The sequence below is a fragment of the Sciurus carolinensis genome, chromosome 11 (assembly GCF_902686445.1).
Source record: "Sciurus carolinensis chromosome 11, mSciCar1.2, whole genome shotgun sequence".
Classification (NCBI taxonomy): domain Eukaryota; kingdom Metazoa; phylum Chordata; class Mammalia; order Rodentia; family Sciuridae; genus Sciurus; species Sciurus carolinensis.
In genome coordinates this window covers 113482150-113502216 of record NC_062223.1, presented here as the reverse complement: position 1 = coordinate 113502216, position 20067 = coordinate 113482150, and the positions used below count along the sequence as shown (strand labels likewise).

The following is a 20067-nucleotide window of genomic DNA, read 5'->3' as shown; positions in this document are numbered from 1 at the left end:
ATGACAGCAAGAAAAGGCACACCTGGCATTATTTTGATTATGATTTGTTTTGATGTAAAATGTCTCCTACCAGATAGAAAACATTCAATTGTTAGCAATTTTTACTTTCATTGAGAATTTTTGTCCTATAGATTGTTCGAGGAGCCTATGAAATATTGTATGCCTGTAGGAATAAGCCTTTCCACTGACTCTTCACATGATAGACCTTTTGGCAGCAAGTCTTAAAAATAACACAAAACTTGGACAGTAGAGTACCATTGTTTTTGCCTCTTAGGTATGTGAAATATGGCTCGGGCCCCACTCGGTTCCCACTCCCAGACATGCTGAAATACGTTATTGAATTTGCCAGTACAAAACCTGCTTCAGAGAGCTGTCCATCACAAAGTGACCCAAGTATGAGGTTACCACTTCCTTCAGTGCACTGCCCGGTTTCTGACCTGACATCTAAGGAAAGGTAATGAAAACAGATTTTTAAAAATGGTATGTATTGATTTTCTGGTTTAATTTGAACTGTACACCAGCTTTCCACCTAATAAGCACTCAGTCCACCAGAGCTCATGAGCTGTAAGATTTTCTCTACTGTTGCTTGAGTGACAGTGCACTTATCTTGCCCCCAGGGTGGGTGGGATAGTTCCAGAGGTTTCTTACTGTCTGGGAAAGTCTTCATACTCTTCAAAGAGTATCTTGCTGTGAGCTAGCTGCCATTAAAGGCCTTTCTCAGGAAGGTTAATCTCTGCTTGTCTGAAACCTCTTATTCTCCCATCTGCTGTGAAGTTAGTAGGACTAAGTAAATATCAAAGAAAGAGATATATTCATGAGTAGAGAGTTAAAACATGAGAAAGAACTGGTTAGGAATTGAAGAGGGCTGAGTGCAGTGGTACGTGCCTGTAATCCCTGCATCTCAGGAGGCCGAGGCAGGAAGATTGCAAGTTTGAGGTCAGTTTCCATAAGACCCTGTCTCAAAAGGGCTGAGGATATAGCTCAGTGGTAGAGCACCCCTGGATTCAGTCCCTCCTACTACCCTAGCTCACCCCATCCCTTCTGAAAGATGAGAAAGGAAAAGAAGAAATTGAAGAGGACAGACTAGAGGACAGACTAGGGAGGCCATGTCTCACTGACCTTCTGATTCTATTCTAACTCAGGACAGTACAATAGTCTTTATAGTTTAAAGGAGCCAGTAGGGTCAAACTGGATCACATTTGATATGTGTGTGTCCTGGCTGATAAAGATATTAGTACTTATTTTTTCCAAAAAGGACTTTAATGTTAGAAAAACAAAAAACTAACCATTCTCCCTAACCCCCATATTAATAAATATTAATATAATATATTGTTAGATTTTAAATCTAATTTAGACATCTGCTCTCTTGCTTAAATGGGACTTATTTTTCCATATATATATCTGTCCTCAGGGGAAAGAGGCTTCCTTTTAAGTCAAAGCTAAAGGAAGATATAGTAGAAACTAACTTTGTATTTCTTACTAGTATGTGTATATGCAATTTTACTTTGATAGTAATTGATTAGCAGGTAAATGAAAACTTCCTAAAATTCTTTACTCTGTATTAGTTTCAAGAAGTTAATAGTTACATCTTGTAAATGAGAGATTTTATCTGAGACTGATCCCTTTTCTTTGGACTTAACTTAGGAGTAGGAGAACTGGAATTCTTGACACGAAGCCCTATTCTCTGAGCTCTCCCAAGTGGCCATGTGTGTTCATTGTTTTCCTTATTTTTGTGTATTTTGTTCCTGGACAAGTAATTTCACTTTACACAGTTACATCTTGGAAACTGCCATTGGTTCCTTGATCATTCTAGTCCCAACCTTCTCTTTCTATCTTCCTTCTGGTCCTTTCTTCATGAGGAGGCATTGTAATTAGTGATTAAAGAGCATGAACCATAAACTCAGGCAGAACTGGGCTTAAATCCTTTTCCATCACCCACACGCTGGGTGAATATTGGTAAGTTGCTTAACTTCTTCAAACATGAGGTTTGTGCTTCATAAAATAGAAGTGATAGTATCTGCTTCATAACCAAGTTGTGTTAAATGAGATAATTCAACTGGGCACAGTGGCACATACCTGTAATCCTAGCAGTTTGGGAGGCTGAAGCAGGAAGATCACAAGTTCAAAGCCACTATAAGCATCTTGGCAAGACCCTGTCTCAAAAAAATAGAAAAGGGCTGGGAATGTGACTCATTGGTTAAGTGCTCTGGGTTCAATCTCTGGTACCAAAAATGGGGGGGGGGAAATTATTCATATAAGAAAAAGTTTGGCTTAATATCTTTATAGGGTTAATGCTCACTAAATAGTAGCTGGACTTTTTTGTTTAACTTGTTTTCCACAGCATATTAATTTAGGCCAAGGTATATTTTGAAAACTATCATATGAGCATAATTTTTGTTTTCCTTTAGTACAAGTCCAGAATGTTCTCAGGATGTTGAAAGTACCTTTTCTTCTCCTGAAGAATCTCTACACAAGTCTGAGGTAGCAAGTAGTCCCCTAACTTCCCCTCGATCTTCCCTGGGAATGCCTGCACACCCAGCTCCTCGTACAGTCACGGATGAGGAAAAGAACTTTGTTAAGACCTGTCTTCAGAGGTGGAGGAGTGAGATTGAACAAGATATACAAGGTTGGCATTCTTAAAACTTGTCAACTTCTCTTTGCCTTTTCTTGTTTGAACGTTTGGAAGCCAGGTACCTTGTATACACTTCCTGCCATTGCCATACAGGCTGTTGAATTTTGACTCAGTAATTGTGACTTCTTTTTCACCTTTTATACCCTGTAGGATTGGTACACAACCCAATTATTTAACTGTAGAAAGATGACTCCAAGATTCCCTCTTCAAAATTTCTGGGAATTTGTGGAAACTTACACACTCATGATCACCTTTACTGAGATCTGTCTTCCCTCTTTCCTTCTTTTTCTTCCCCTTTCCTCCTTCCCTTCCTCCCTCCCATCTCCTCCTTTTTCCTTCTTTCCATCCTTCCTTCCTCCCTTATTTCTTTCCTTATCTTCTTTCCCTTACCCTCTTTGCTTGCTTGCTTGTGTGCATGTTCTCCATTTTCGTCTGAGTGCTGGGGATCAAACCCAGGGCTTCCTGCATGCTAAGCACATGCTCTGCCACTGACCTAATCCCAAGTCCGTATTTTTCTGTATTTGCTAATTTCTGTTCCTGCAGTAGTTTTTCAGAACTTTGACTTCAGTTGATCCGAATTTAGAATTTATGAATTTCTTTTAAGTCTTTTCCATGTAAAGCGTGCTTTATTAAAGTTTAATGGGGCAATGAATATCTAGTTGTTGCACACAACGTGAAATTGAATTGGTCATCATTCTGTTCTTAAACTTCTTTGGCCTTGTTGCCGTATTGCTCAGATTATTTCTTCCCTTTCTCCTTTTATTTAAGGAGCAAATAGACAAGTAAAACTTGAGATTCCTCCCAAGTTCTTTCAGAGAAATACAGCCCTACCTTTTTTTTTTTGTCCTTTTCATTTTAGATTCTGTCACTGAAACATACAGTATTTTATGCCCAGGTGACCCATTTAAGTTTTTTCCTAATTAAGTTTCCTCTTTAAGAAATTTTGCTTTGAAATCCCAAGTGCTTGGATTACAGTGGCATACATCTGTAATCCCAGTGCTGGGGAGGCTGAGGCAGGAGGGTGCAAGTTTAAGGCCAATCATAGTGACTTAGTAAGGTCCTCAGGAACTTAGCAAGACCCTGTCTCAAAATAAAAAATGTGGCTCAGTGTTTAAACACCCCTGGGTTCAGTACTAAACAAAAGAAAAGAAATATTGGTGCTAATTTTAAAAACTAATTTAAAAAACCCTTCATAACTGAAAACATGAGCTGCTTTAAAACTGTATACTACTTTGGGTTCACAGCAGGAAATTGAAATCATAAGAACTGTATGTATAGATAAGCAATACTGTCTGAATGAGGTAATTTTAACAAAGTGTTCTTTTTTTAACAGATTTAAAGAATTGTATTGCAAGCGCCACCCATACTATTGAGCAGATGTACTGTGATCCTCTCCTTCGTCAGGTAGAATGAAAATGGTGGGAAAAGATTCGTGGCTGTGCTAATGGTAGATACAAGAAAATATATTTCTCTCTGCAACCAAATGGGATTTTCCCTGAGATAAGAATAAACTTGAGCCAATGTGGTGGCACACAACTATTATCCCTGCTACTTAGGAGGCTGAGGCAGGAGGATTGCAAGTTTTAGGCCCACTTGGGTAACTTAGCAAGATGCTGTCTAAAAATAAAAAGAATGGGGCATGTGGCTTAGTGATAGAGTACCCTAGGTTCAGTCCTCAGCACCACACACACCAAAAAAAGAATGAACAAGATAGATACTGTTTCCCTTGATTAGGCTGAAGAAAGCAATGAAAGCAATGTATCTTTTACCTGCAGTAGAACCTAAAACATCCCTGTTTTGATTCTGCCATGTGGTATTTTTTCATCTAGTAGAAAGGTTTGCTATAAAAAAAATTAATAAACATTTCTCACAAAATTGTAATTTAAGGAGTTCAGTGGGGGAAAACTGACTTAGAGACAAGTTATCCATCCTTTTTAGAGTGCCATGGTCCTTTGAGAACCTTTTATAGCAGTGTGCTTTCAAGCTTTATATCTTGAATAACTTAAACTCCAAATGGGAGCCAGGCAGGACAGAAATTCTTATTGTCCACACAAATTTTTGTTCAGAATAGCATTCTGGGCATGGCCTTGCAGAGGCATCTGTGTGAATGGACCACGGGCAGAATGGCTGCAGGAGGAGAGCTCTGCTTCTAGAACGGCAGTGAGCCCAGTTCTGTTGCGTAACAGGAATGTACCATGTGAATCTCGGGGTTTCCCCGTTGTCTCTTTTGTGTTATGTCCAAAATCTTCGCCACCAATGAAAACATGTCAAGGTACTGATTAAGTGTAAGTTTAATTTGATTCTATGACTGACTTTTCTTTCTTTCACCAGTACTTCCTTATACTTTAAGTATTCCTCTGTTTTTTTCCATATTGAAAAAAAAAAATAAACACATACTTTTCAAATGTTGAAACAATCAAGTGAGCTTAGGTGGTATTTATTCATAAGAAGAAATATAAGGAGCATGTGACTAATTTATAATGAAATATGCTAACTTAAATTTTGGTACCAATAAAATAGGAATAGAATGAGATAGCTGCCGGATTTGTTTTTAAGTCCCAAATATGGTAAACATTTTCTCAATATGAATAGCTAAGGCTATTCTGTCTTTAAATAAACTGACTTTTGAATTGGAAGGGTAAATAAACCTAGGTTATCTTTGGTTTTAGATCTATAATCATGGTAGTTTAGAGTTAAAAGAGCTTTCAGAGGGAGGGCAGTTGTGGGGATGGGAAGGATGGTGGAATGAGACAGACATTATTACCCTACATACATGTATGATTGCACTACTGATGTGACTCTGTACCATGGTCAGCCAGAGGAAGGAGAAGTTGTGTTCCATTTGTGTACAATGTGTCAAAATGCATTCTATTGTCATGTATAACTAATTAGAACAAATTAAAAATTAAAGAGCTTTCAGAGAGGTCATCTAATTCAACTGTCTGGTTTTAAAGATTCTGGAACTGAGGTATACTTGATAGATTCCAAGACTATTTTTGTTAGTTTATCTGATAGTTGGAAACAGTTTTGCATTTTAATAATCTAAACTTTATCAGATTACTTTGCTTAATCTGACTGAGAAATTTCCTTTCTGATTTGCAGGTGCCTTATCGCTTACATGCAGTTCTTGTTCATGAAGGACAAGCAAATGCTGGGCACTACTGGGCCTATATCTATAATCAACCCCGGCAGATCTGGCTGAAGTACAATGATATCTCTGTTACTGAATCTTCCTGGGAAGAACTTGAAAGAGATTCCTATGGTGGCCTGAGAAATGTTAGTGCTTACTGTCTGATATATATTAATGACAAGCTACCCCACTTTAATGCAGGTAAAAAGATCTTTAACAGAACCCAAAGATTGGGGAAAATCTGTACCACCCAGGGAGGGGGATGGTCTCATATTTCTTTTGCAGACATTTAAACTATAATTTATTATTATGTAATAATGCATTTAAAAGATAAAAACTGAAAAGAGAATAAAAAGGAAAAAATGAATCTGCTTTCCTACTTCCATCCTTGACCAGTAGTCCCACTCCCCAACAAGTATACAGTGTAGATTTCCTATGTAGTCTTTAAGAAATGTTCTGTGTGTGTGCTAGATTTTGTTTATCTATCCTCTTTCCCTCATTGAACCTGCCATGGGTTATTTTTCTGTTCAGTTCTGCACCTGTTTCATTAATAGAGTATTTTGTGATCTCTATAGTTTAATAAATAGAACCTCATTCTTTTGCACAACTGCATAATAATTCCATTGCATCTAGTACAGTTTATTTGATCACCCTCTCATTGGTAGAGTTTTTAGATTATTTCTAGTTCCCTCCGTCTTTTTAGTGTTACCCTTACACATACTTTTTTGCACCTCCTGGAGAAGAGCTAAATTTTAAAGGCATATTTTCCTAAACAGTCTCATTTCTCATAATACCAAGAGCAGTAATAATTATCACTTAATACATTCTTTCAAATTTATATCTATAATGTCTTATAACTCTAAATGGAACGTAGAATGGAATCCTTATGATTCTCATTTTCCAGTTGGGTAACAAGCTTTCTGGGGGTCTATAATTGTTTAGATTCATGTAGCCATTAAATAAATGTCAGACCCTAGATTTAAATTCAGATCTGACTCCCAATTCAATTTATATTACTCTCTCTTCCTTTCACATCTTCTGTGAGTGGCCTTTATGACCAGCATTTTATGTGTAATATAATAAAAGGCTTTTTCTGGGAGACTGAGGCAGAAGTATGGCATGTTTGAAATAAGCCTGAGTAACTTAATAAAACCCTTTCTCAAAATAAAATAAAAAGGCAGGGGTTTGTAGCTCAGAGTGCTTGCCTAGCATGTGCAAGGCCTTGGATTCAGTCCCTGAACCACCACAGAAAAAAAGGGGTGGGGCAGTGTGGGGAGAAGTTCTTTCTTTTAGTACTCAAACTCTGTTATGTTGCCTAAGTAAGAAAACATGTAAGGCATTTTGTCCAGGCAGCATCATCTTTCTGATATGCTAGTGTGATGGAGGAAGATGGGATGAAGAGAATGTTTATTTAGTAATAACCAGTCTTCAGAATCACATGTTTACAGTGTAAGGGAACAAATAGCTTTTTGTTGGAGTTATTGTGCAAATGACTATGCTAGATATTGATTGTGTGTAGGAGCTTTGCAATTCCTTGCATTGTTCATTTTCATATTATAGAAACAAGCAAGCAGAAACTGTTGTTTGCTTAGTGAAAAAGCTAGTTAATCGTAATCAGTAAGGGAATGTGTTATTCTGCTATAGGTTTTGTTTCAGTTTGGCCACAGAATTAGAAAGAGATTTAATGTGACCTTGTTAAGCTTGCAATTTTTCATGATAGCTTTTTTTTCAGTTCTGGATGAACACAATACCCCCATCTTATTTATTTTATGTGGTGCTGAGTATTGAACCCAGTGTTTCACACACGATAGGCAAGCACTCTACCACTGAGCCACAACCTCAGCCCCTCATCATAGCTTTTAATGAGCCAGATGTTATAGGCCAACTGAACCATTGCTGCATATTTCTTTCTAATAGCAGTTTGATTGTGTGAAACTTGAGGAAATAGTAATGCCTTGAAATTCATATTTAACCCTCTTGAGGTAGGTGGTTGTTCTCATCAATAGTAAGTGCAATGAATGGTTCACCTGATAAAACTTTTTAGCTTGATGTTTCCATTGTATCTATTGGTTTCTTTTTTTTAATTTCCAAGAAACCTTTGTTATACCCAGTGATTGATCATGATTCCAAGTCCTTACTGTGTCATTCATTTCTTCATTCATTTAGCATGTGTTTAATAAGTGCCTACCTACTAATATGCCAGGCACTGTTAGTGATGTGCTGTGTTTTTTGGCCTTATATTGTCAGTATTTCTTTTTTTATCCCACCCACATTTTTTTGTTGGTGCATTATAGTTGTACATAAATGGTGGGATTTGTTGTTACATGAGCATACAAGCACATAGTATAATAATGCAGTTTGACTAGTATAACTCCCCAGCACTTCCCCCTTCTTCCCCTACTCTCGCCCCTTTTCTCAGTTACTCATCAACCTTTGGTTTTCATGAGATCCCCACCCCCAACATTTCTTTTCCTTTTTCCTCTATAGTTCGTGCATATGAGAGAAAACATAACTATCCTTGTCTTTCTGAGATTGACTTCTTTCATTTAACATAATGTTGTTTAGTTCCATTCATTTTCCTGCATGTGACATAATTTCATTTTTTTTTTATGGCTGAGTGAAACTCCATTGTGTGTATATACCACATTTTCCTTATCCATTCATCCATTGATAGGCACCTAGACTGGTTCCATAGTTTGACTGTTGTGAGTTGTGCTGCTACAAACATGGGTATACATGTATCACTGTAGTAGGATGACTTTAATTCTTTAGGATAAATACCGAGGAGTTGTATAGTTGGGTCATATGGTGGTTCCATACCTAGTCTTTTGAGGAGTCTCCATCCTGATTTACATAGTGGTTGTACTAATTTACAATCCCACCAACAGCTTAATGATGTTCCTTTTTTTCCACATTCTCTGCAGCATTTATTATTATTTGTATTCTTGATGTATTGTCAGTATTTTTGATTAATTACATACATATGTGTGGGTTTTTAGTTAGGGGCAAGTCAAAAGATGAAATGTTCTGCTTTCTTCCTTTCTGGAAAGGAACTTTTGATTCTTAGGGATGTTTTCTGGATGGCATTCCATTTAACTGTCTTTGGCTTTTCTCAGAGGCAGCCCCAAATGAAGCAGATCAGATGTTAGAAGAAGTGGAAGCACTGTCTGTTGAACTCAAGCATTACATTCAGGAAGATAACTGGAGGTTTGAGCAGGAAGTAGAAGAGTGGGAAGAAGAGCAGTCTTGTAAAATTCCTCAAATGGAATCCTCCACCAGCTCAACATCACAGGACTTCTCTACCTCACAAGGTATCTGAGAAGGTCTTATGTCTGTGTTCTAATAGCATGTAAGCTGCACACCAGATAGCCCTATATACCTCATCTGACCAAGTGATACCTCTGTCTTTACAATGTTTCATTTATAGTTGGCATTGCATAACCTGATAGAATAAATTGTGACTTTAGAATGTGATTTATGATGAATAGAAATAATATCCAAAAGACTTGCTATCCTTTTTGCGTATAGTTTTGCTAATTTCCCAGGTTGTGAGGGAAACTGTGATAGATTGATAGATAGACTTCTTGAAAACTGTCCTCCAAAGGAAATCTTCCTAACAGGTGGATTTTGGGGGAAGCCTTCTAGGCATAAAGAAATATGAGAAAGTTGGAAGCCCAGTAAATTTTACGGAATCATCAGTGGGTTCTTGCTGAAATAACCATTTCTTGTAATTGCTAGTTTCTTTATAAAAGGTGTGTTAGAGGTGTTGTGTATTAAACTGTGTATCCATTCTGCTTACCTGATATCAGAGTATCCTAGTCATTTTTTATCAGTGGAAGCTAATGTCTTTGTGTGATTCTTTGTCAGAGCCTCCAGCAGCCTCTTCTCATGGGGCCCGTTGCTTGTCATCTGAGCATGCTGTGATTGTGAAGGAACAAACTGCCCAGGCCATTGCAAACACAGCACATGCCTATGAGAAGAGTGGTGTGGAAGCAGCACTGAGTGAGGTGAGACTGATGAGGAGGTCAAGATTCAAGAGGGTCTGACTTTAAACAGTAATTGCCAGCTCTCTCACATTTCTGTTATTCTGTATCTCTTCTGCATTTAACCAACCCCTCTTTATTTCTTCTGTTTTTTTCTTACTCTTTTTCCCACTCTGCTGCCACAGCTTAAGGAAGCTGAACCCAAGAAGCCCATGCCCCAGGAAACAAACCTTGCAGAGCAGTCAGAGCAACCCCCAAAGGCTAATGATGCAAAGTCTGCTGTCCAGCCTAATTCTGAGGTCTCTGAAGTCGAAATTCCCAGTGTGGGAAGGATTCTGGTTAGATCTGATGCAGATGGATATGATGAGGAGGTACAGAGATGAGTGTAGGAATTAGCTGTTTGTTGTCAGTCTTTCTTATGTGACCGTATACTCTCAAAAGGTGTCTGATAGCCAGGCGCGATGGCACTCACCTAAAATCCCAGCAGCTCAGGAGGCTGAAGCAGGAGTATCACAGATTCAGGGCTAGTCTCAGCAACTTAGTGAAGCCCTAAGCAACTTATTAAGACCCTGTCTCATAGTAAAAAGTAAAAAACCACAACAACAACAAAAAAAACGGGGTGTGGCTCAGTGGTTAAGCACCTCTGGGTTTAATCCCTGGTACCAAAAAGAAAAAAAAAAGTGGAAATATAGCTAATATTTTTCATTGAATCAAATAATTAACAAGAAGGCTTATGTGGTTTTGACCTTAATTACTAATTTTTAAAAGAAAATTTTGTTTCTATTGTGCACTGTTTCTCTGTATGTGTACATATATACATGAATATATATATATATATATACATGAATATATATATATATATATATATATATATATATATATTCATACAGGATTATACCTGGGGGAACCATTTCAGAATCCAGATGACTCAGAAAGGTAGAATTTAATTCCTGTTTTGGTACTATGAACAAAAATTGCCTTCTAGGGAATTTTTGTGTTTATATTAGTCCATTGTTTTTCCTCAAAAAAGAAATTTGTCCAATGAGCAAAACAAATCTGGATTAAAGTTGTTTTTGCATTCAATTCTTTTATCAAGAAAACTGTTTGCAAATCTTTATTAAGCAACTGTAGAATCCCAAGGTATTCATTTTAACTACATATAAAACAGTCATGAATCCTGTCTCTTAGATTTCTGGGATTTTTTTTTCCCCTATGGGTGTTTTTGGGTTTTTTGATTTTTTTTTTTTTTGTTTGTTTTGTTTTGTTTTTTCTGAATCCTCATTGGAAGGTTTTCATTGAATAGTCATGTTTGTATAGCTCTTAGTTGCCAGACTGTTTTAATATGCCATTTGTCCTACTAAAACTTTAAAATATTTGTGTCTTTAAGCTATATACCCAAAGTTACAGAACTAAATCACAATTTGGGTCCTAGACAATTCCCCCCAAGAACTATAGTTTAATTCAATTCTTCAGCAGTGCCAAGTTGGAGATGATTTTAAACAATATGTCTTTCTTCATCTTGCTCAATTAGAAATGTGTAATAGAGGAATAGCTCACTTGGGCAAGGTGTTGATGTTCTATAAGGGGCAGAGGCTGTGCATGCACATAGGAATAAGGGTTTGAAACTTGTGTCAGTGCTGGCCAAGGAGCACACTGCTCTACTTTCCTTCAGCACTCTCTTCACCTAGCTTTCATACAGTCTTCTTTGAACCTTTCTTTCCTTTTTCTCTCTGTTTTGTGCCCTCTTGTGGTAGGTGATGCTGAGCCCTGCCATGCAAGGGGTCATCCTGGCCATAGCTAAAGCCCGTCAGACCTTTGACCGAGATGGGTCTGAAGCAGGGCTTATTAAGGTATCTTTTTAAAATTGTATTAATTAAACCAGCTATCATAATATTGGGGCAGTAACTCTATAAATGTGGAGAAATTTTTTTTTTTTTAATATACATCATTCAAGTGAAATACAAAGCTTCCTTTGCTGTCCAGCTAATGAACAAGCTGTCCCATAATAATGTTGGCTCTCTCCTCTTTGCACTAACTCAACCTGTTAGCAGTGCCACTCTCTGTTACACTAGCCTACAGGGGCTATTGCTTTTGTTAAGCGATGTCTATTACTAAAGTGTGGGCGATTCTGTGCCTTTGTGATTTGGGGACCTTATTGTAAGAAAGTATGTTATGGCTTTTTAAGGCATTTGAATAAAATTTAAGATTCTTGAATTAAGTTACATTTGCATGGATTTCTAAAAAAAAATTCAACTAAGTATTTTTTATTTTTTTTTAAGAACTTGGTAAAAATGAATTTCTTATAAGTACAATTTGTGGTGCCAGAATGCTAGGGAGTTTCATCCCTTACAATATGTGGACAACTTAAAAGATTCCCTAGTTGCTTTCATAATTCCTCAGTGAGAAGAATTCTGTAGAATCATCATGGGGTTATGAGACCCTCCAGCCCTTGGGCATCAGTATTTGTGTGCAGAAGTCCACATTGTACCCCTTTCTAACTATTAATTTTGTCTTTAATAGGCATTCCATGAAGAATACTCCAGGCTCTATCAGCTTTCCAAAGAGACACCCACCTCTCACAGTGACCCTCGACTTCAGCATGTCCTTGTCTACTTTTTCCAAAATGAAGCACCCAAAAGAGTAGTAGAACGAACCCTTTTGGAACAGTTTGCAGATAAAAATCTTAGTTATGATGAAAGGTGAGAAGGATACACTCAGGTGATTTGGCCTCCATCTAGATCAGGCCGAACTAATTTCTCTGTGAAGAGATTTGACCTGGCATCCTTTGATTACTTGCTTAACTTTCTCCCACATAGATCAATCAGCATTATGAAGGTGGCTCAGGCTAAACTGAAGGAAATTGGTCCTGATGACATGAACATGGATGAGTACAAGGTAAAGTCTTTTTTTTTTTCCCCCATAAATAAAGTAAAACTATTAATTCTGAATGCAAATGGTACCTGAGGCCAAATTAACAATTTTGTGTTATCACAGACTGACTTGTTCCTGTCCCATCCCCTCCCCTCCCCCAGGAAAGAATGGATAAATGGTCTTTACTTACCCTCAGAATAGCAGGTCTCTTTATATCCATGCTTCTGTTAGAATGATACATTTTCATTTCCTATAAGTACCTACTTGAGCCTTATCCTAGGTAATAAAATTCCTAAAATCACACTTTTGGGTTTTTTAAAAAATGATAGTGTTTTCTAATATGTATTAAAATACATAAGCTATAAATTTTTTTAAGCCATTGTATTCTAAGTAAAACTGTGTTCTACCACCAAGGTATGCTTGCCACACTAAGCATGAAGTGGTTCTGTGTGGCATATAACAGCCTTGTGCTACCATCCTCCCTATATCTGGATGGTCTTGTAAGGATTTAGGTTGTTGATGTAAGCTAGAGCGGAATGACTTTGACACAGCTGTTGAAAATTCAGAGAGTAAATTCTAAAGCTCATGTGAAATATTTCTGCTCCTCAGTGGAAGAAATAGAACATTAGAAACTAAGGTCAATGGTAGACTTATTCTCAATGTCAAATAGTTTTCTCTTTTTTCTTTATTATTATTATTATTTTATTTGTTTATTTATTTATTTTGCAGTACTAGGGATTGAACCCAGGTGTGCTCTGTCATTGAGCTATACCCCCAGTTCTTTTTTTAAATTTTTAAATTTTGAGACAGTGTGTCTCTGAGTTGCCCAGGCTCTCGTGAAACTTGCAATTCTCCTGCCTCAGCCTCCTTAATAGCTGGGATTTTGAGCATGTGCCACTGTGCCCAGCCTTGAATAGGATTTTATCTAAAAATTGTATTTATTGTTTGGGGCCTGGCCATATGTGCTCAGTAAATATTTGTACTGAATTTAAAACTCAGTTATGGGAAATGCAGTAGTAGAGTACTGAGATTAAATCATTAAAATGACTGTCCTTCCTTTTCAGAAGTGGCACGAAGATTATAGTTTGTTTCGAAAGGTGTCTGTGTATCTCCTAACAGGCTTGGAGCTCTATCAAAAAGGAAAGTACGTTGTTAGCCTAAAAAATTGATCAGGACACTGTTACTTACTGATGCTTACTTAGGGATACTAAGAGTCACAGCCATGCATCACCTTCCTTGTCACACAGTAGTACGGTGCTACACTTTTTCCAGTGCTTCACTTCAGTTTTGCTCTGAACATCACAGTTAATTTCCTTCTTCAAGTAATCATAAATTTACTAGTAAAGCAATTCATGGTGCCAGACTGTTTTGGTGGTGTTGGGGATTGAACCTAGGGCCTCCTGCATGCTAGGCAAGTACTGTACCATTGAACCACATTCCTACCTCCCCAGACTTTCTCTGTGATAAATAAAAATGTACTCAGAAAACAAACTTTTTTAGTTGTCATGGGCCCCAGTGAACATCCAGTTCCCTTCTTTGGTTTGAAAGAGGAAAAACTAAGGCCCAAAGAAGTTTCCTGATTTACCTTGGGTTTCTTGACAAATTTTTAAAAGAGCTGAAGATGGCTGTGGTTCTTGGCCCAAAGGCTGTTCCCAGTATGCCAAACTGACTCCATCTTTAAGATTTTTCCATAATTGCAACCAAGTAGATTCTCGTATTAAGGAACAGTTAGGTCTAAGCCCTAGATTTTGATGAAGGAAAACTCAACTGCGGTTTTATCTCCTGCTTTCTAAGGTACCAAGAAGCATTGTCCTACCTGGTGTATGCCTACCAGAGCAATGCTGCTCTGCTAATGAAGGGGCCCCGCAGGGGGGTGAAGGAGTCAGTGATTGCTTTATACCGAAGAAAATGCCTTCTGGTTTGTACTGTTTATGAAGCCTTAAGATGTATGTGTGTGTGTGTATGTGTGTTTATGTCTACTGTTGGAATCATGGTGAGATATAACTTAAAAGAATTATCTCAGACTAGGGTTGTAGCTCAATGGTAGAGTGCTTGCCTAGCATGTGTGAGGTACTGGGTTCAATTCTCAACACCACATATAAATAAATAAAAGTCCATCAACAACAACAACAAAAAGAATTATCTCTAGCAGATTTGCCCCCCCCCCCCAACTCTTGTGAGCAGTTTTACTTTGGGATGGGTTCTTTTACAATACCTTAAGTGAATATCATTCTTCAACCCCTAAGGGAAGTTAAGATGAGAGCCAGCCATTCCTTTCTGTGCCCTTCCTGTGTGCCTGCATTGTGGTTTTGATGGCCTTACTTCCCTGCTAGATGGTGAGTTCACTGAGCAGAGAGGCTTTTCTTATTGAGCTGTTTCCTTGGATCCTGGCAGATAGTGAGCATATGTAAACATGTGTTGAAGGACTGTGGTATTTTTTTCTACTGTTCTGTACTAAACTAACAGATGAAAGCTTTAGGGACTTATATGAAACTCCACTTTAAAAAAAAAAAAACAAAGGTAAGAACCATAAGAATTGGTCCTACTGTCATGTTAGCATTGTTGTCACACACTAGTTAAGACTGAACCTACTCTGGCCTGTTTTGCCTTTGGCAGCAACACAGAAAGGCAGACCTAATCCCTCTGCCTACCCAAAAGTGTAAACCATGCTTATCCTTCAGAGAACAATAGAGGGTCTTGCCTTTCCAATTGTGCTCATGTTCATTTTCCCTGATACCCGGCAGATTTGCCCTTGAGAGGAGTAGGCCATCATTCCTACCACTGCCTGGTCTTGTCAATAGCAAGTGGAGTATGCTAAATCATGACATGGTTATCTCAGCAGTTTCATTTTCTGATTTATACTTTGATTTCTGTATCGGTTATAAGTGTGGCAGGGCTACTTTGAAACTTGAAAAAGGGACACTGTACATGTGACAGATCTGAATTTTATTAGAGCCATGCTTTTATTGCTTTTATTAATCTCTAAATACAGATTGACATCTTGAATATCCTCTGCAGCTTAGAGAGTAGCATAGTAACAGGGATTTAGTCTTTTTCATCTCTGGCTTTCAACCCCTTACATATCAGGCCCCTCCCCAAACAGTTAAACCAAAATTCTCGGGAGGGGACCTGGGCATCTGTGTGTCTTCTGCAGATGATTCTGATGCTCAGTGGAGATTGAGAACTATTAATTCGGTTTTTTGTATAAGCAGATATTAACCATGACCTTGATGTGTAAGTTTAGGGTAGCAGGTCACAAACTAGGTTGCATTAGAATCACTTGAGGAACTTTTATAAAATTCGAATGCTCCAGTCATCTACACGCTAATGAAATCAGCATATTTGGCCTGGAAACCAGGCATCAGTGGTCCCTTTGTCCTAGTACTGGGGATTGAACCCAGGGGTGCTCTACCACAGAGCTACATCTCTGGCCTTTTAAAATTTTATTTTGAAACAGGATCTTGTTCAGTTGCCCAGGTTGCGCTCAAACTTGCGATCTTCATCTCAGCCTTCCCAGTAGCTGGGATTACAGGCATATACCTGCTTCTGTGCCTGGCGGCATTAGTCTCTTTTTTTAAAGATCCCCAGGTGTTTCCATTGTGTAATAAAATGTGGGAACCACTTTTTAAACTCTTATTAAATAGATATTTATCTTTTTCAGACTTTATCTCCCCCCACTCTGTATTTTATCTGTAGGAGCTGAACGCCAGAGCGGCTTCTCTCTTTGAAACAAATGATGACCACTCTGTAACAGAAGGCATTAATGTGATGAATGAATTGATAATTCCCTGTATTCATCTTATCATTAATAATGACATCTCCAAGGATGATTTGGATGCTATTGAGGTCATGAGAAACCATTGGTGCTCTTACCTTGGGCAAGATATTGCAGGTATGTTGTTGTTAGCACTTCTAATAATTTCTGTGGTTTGAGGAATTCTACAAATTACAGTGGTCTCAGGTTTTAGCACTGGTTGTCCAAACCTCTTAGGACATGGGAACTCACCAGTATGTGAGTTAAGTGAATCTGCTGTGTGGAAATAAGAGTCGTGAGCCTGGGCTGTACTCATCTTAGCTTCCCCTTACCTTCTCTGTGACTACTGAAGCACCTCTATAATCACTGCTCTCTGGATTGGTCAGACTTCCATTATTCTGTCATCTGCCCACATCTGAACTTTTTTTATGGTTTAAATTTTAAGATTTTATGCAGTGTGATTACTTGATGTTGCATTTGCTAAATTTTCCTGTGGCTTTAAGTTATAAGAATATCATTAACTGTGATGAATTCAAGATTAATTAGTACACAGAACATCCTTGCTTACCTAGAACTTCTTGGGGAGAGAGCTCAAAGCTAATTATTTTTAGGTGAGTTCAGTAGTCTTGGAAGGTCAGTATATATTCTTTTTTTTTTTTAATTTATTTTTATTGTAAACAAATGGGATACATGTTTTTTCTGTTTGTACATGGAGTAACAGCATACCATTTGCGCAATCATACATTTACATAGAGTAATGATGTTTGATTCATTCTGTTATTTTTTTCCTTCCCCCCCCACCCCTCCCCTCTTTTCCCTCTATACAGTCCCTCCTTCCTCCATTCTTGCCCCCCCCCCCCCACTCGGTCAGTATATATTCTGATACAAATCATCTTTGTTAGTTTCTCACTGATATAAAGATGTTTCAGTGACTTGTTCAAGTATTCAAGTTTGTAGTATTTATTGATGAATTCTGTAATAAGTTGTTACTATGTATTTCCTTTTAATGTTTTCAGTTTATTTAGACCATTTTTAAGCTTTACTTAATGCCACATATACACAATGGTATATTTCTAAGCATTTGAAAGAAAATAGTACCATTATCTGTTTGGTACAGAGTATCATATCCTCTTCCTCAAATATTAAAAGTATGCTTTATTAGAAGACATGTCCTCAATAAAGTGAACACATGCTATGACTGGCAGTATCACATAGCTTACAAGCAGTGACCTAAAGCTTTGGTATATTTGGCAGGTAGATACTTGTTCCTGATTGTCCTAAAGGAATCATTTGTTGTTAGCTTGCCAGCATAATGCTTTGAACTTTGAGATTGGGTAATGAGCTGTCTGAAGACCTTCCCATATAGTTGTAGGCTTATTAATTTTTACTTTGAGATGTATTTAACTCTATGTGTAACCATCCATTTTCCCTACCCAGAAAATCTACAGCTGTGCTTGGGGGAGTTTCTGCCTAGGCTTCTGGATCCTTCTACAGAAATCATCGTCTTAAAGGAGCCTCCAACTATTCGACCCAATTCTCCTTATGACCTTTGTAGCCGATTTGCAGCTGTCATGGAATCGATTCAAGGAGTTTCAACTGTGACAGTGAAATAATCTCCTGTATGTTTGAGGCTCACCTTAGTCTCTGGCTGTCTACCTGTTGCACAGCAGTCTGTTGTCACACTGTTCACCTGGGGAAAGGGATTAGGTGGTCAAGTAAGATTCGGTTTCACACCCCACCCATGTTGTGCATTTAAAGAAGGATTAAAGATAAAATTGCACTTTTTAGGTACAGAATCATGAAAGCTATTTTACTAAGAAAAGACAGGAACAAGTGTATTAAGGTATTGAGTTATGCCTGAAGACCTGAAATGCCTTTGAACCATAATGCTTGGGCTTTTCTAAGCCTCTTGCCTTTTTATCCTGCAGGCCTAAATATTTTTGACAGCAGAAATAAGAGTGATTCATCAGAACCTGAACCAAATGAATAGCTACCAGTTATTTTATCAAATCCAGATGACATTTAAAAATGCTAAATTACAGAATTACAGGAGAGAAGTAATGTTGCTTGGCTTTTGACAGGGGATGATAAAATGGGTGCTGATGAACCTCTCTGTCGTTTTACATGTAGGTAGAATACAAGGTCACATGGCAGTAAGATGCCAAAAAGTCAAAGGAAAACTGCCTTTCCTTCCTTTCTTCTCTCTTTTATATTTTTAAATAAACCAGAAAACCTCATACTTAGTCCTGAGAGAAAGAAAGAAAAGCAACTGAAGACTTTGACAGAATAGCATTGTGAAGCTCCACTAAAGATAGCATTTTAATAGTTGTTAACCATTTAGGCACAGTTTTCTAGTATCTGAAAATTGTCAAGAAGAGTTGTCTAAGGCTACTGCTTACCCAGTAGAACACTTTGATTCCTCTCTTTTTTTGCTTTTAAAATCCAAGGGATGTGGAATTGTAAAAAGAAAAAGAATATCTATCTATATATATATGTATGTGTATATGTAGAGAGAAAACTGTTTTTAAAGGACTTCTAATTGGTAATTATGTTTTAACCAAATTTTAAAGATTAGGGGAGGAATCATGGGAGGGAAGAACACTTAATACAACTATGCAGATTTTATAAATGTGCAATAAAAGTATTTGTTTTACCTTTGATGTGCAGTATGACCCTTATTTAAATACATGTTTCCATTTGAGAAATGGATGAACTCAGTAAGCATTTCAATTTTTTTTCTTTAAAAGAAAAGGGCAGATGGGTCAGAAGATGCCAGCATTTGAAAGAGCAAATGTAGTCAGTTCCCGAGCGGCACTTTCTCATGTCATTTGCCCATTTGCATCACATGTAAGCATATTCACTTGTCAAGTTATAGAATGAAAATACAATTTTTTTCCTTAAAACTGAATTTCTTGTGCCTGGTGTGGTGGTACATGAGCATCCCAAGTTCAAAGCCAGCCTCAGCAACTTAGCAAGGGCCTAAACAACTTAGTGAGACCCTGTCTCAAACTAAAAAATAAAAAGGACTCGGAATGTGACTTAGTGGTTAAGTGCCCCTGGGTTCAACCTACAATTCCAAAAGAACAAAATACTGAATTTCTTGTATTTTGCTTTAATTAGTAGTAGCCCATCTTTTACAGACATTCAGAAGAGCTTTTGTGTTTTAAAGTTCCTTGTAAAGGTTTGTTTTAAGAGAAGTTGTTTTACCCATTTAACTGTTTGAAATTCTATACACCATTTGCCTTTCACTTATTAATCCCTGTCATTATTGAGTACTGTACACAGTGCTTCAGTTATATTATTTAACTTAAAATAATATAGCCCTGGGCCAGGCATGGTGGTGCATATCTGTAATCCTAGTCATTCAGGGACTGAGGCAGGAGGATTCCAAGTTTGAGGCTAACCTTGGCAATTTTAGTGAGACTCAGCCTCAGAATAAAATATACAAAGGGCTTGGCATGTAGCTTAGTAGTGGCAACCCTGGATTCAATCTCCAGTACCATAAATATAAATACCTACATAAAACAACAACCCTGGGATGATGGTAGGAACCATGGTTTTCCAAGGTCAGAATGCGAGCATTGGTGTGTCCGTCTTCATCACCTGTGCTTTTAATGACTTAATTGTGCTTGACAATCTTATAAAATACTTTGTTTTGTCCCTTTTGTATGTTAATTATTTCCTGGTCAGCTATTGG

General features: G+C 37.7%; 1 protein-coding gene across 9 annotated transcripts in view; it reads left to right on the top strand.

The window, feature by feature from the left end:
• The window catches only part of Usp28 (ubiquitin specific peptidase 28), a 65519-nt gene extending 46491 nt beyond the window's left edge, over positions 1 to 19028 (top strand). For 2 of the 9 annotated variants that reach the window (XM_047516862.1, XM_047516861.1), the window contains exons 13-26: positions 275 to 454; positions 2409 to 2626; positions 3966 to 4036; positions 5735 to 5963; positions 8879 to 9073; positions 9630 to 9769; positions 9931 to 10116; positions 11500 to 11595; positions 12266 to 12444; positions 12562 to 12640; positions 13681 to 13760; positions 14411 to 14534; positions 16313 to 16508; positions 17808 to 19028. In XM_047516862.1, the coding sequence (XP_047372818.1) occupies positions 275 to 454; positions 2409 to 2626; positions 3966 to 4036; positions 5735 to 5963; positions 8879 to 9073; positions 9630 to 9769; positions 9931 to 10116; positions 11500 to 11595; positions 12266 to 12444; positions 12562 to 12640; positions 13681 to 13760; positions 14411 to 14534; positions 16313 to 16508; positions 17808 to 17983 (2149 nt within the window). In that variant the 3' untranslated portion in view covers positions 17984 to 19028. The remainder of the gene's footprint in view (positions 1 to 274; positions 455 to 2408; positions 2627 to 3965; positions 4037 to 5734; positions 5964 to 8878; positions 9074 to 9629; positions 9770 to 9930; positions 10117 to 11499; positions 11596 to 12265; positions 12445 to 12561; positions 12641 to 13680; positions 13761 to 14410; positions 14535 to 16312; positions 16509 to 17807) is intronic. The other 7 variants (XM_047516866.1, XM_047516865.1, XM_047516869.1 and 4 more) reach the window with 5 other exon arrangements.
• Positions 19029 to 20067: the final 1039 nt, after the last annotated feature.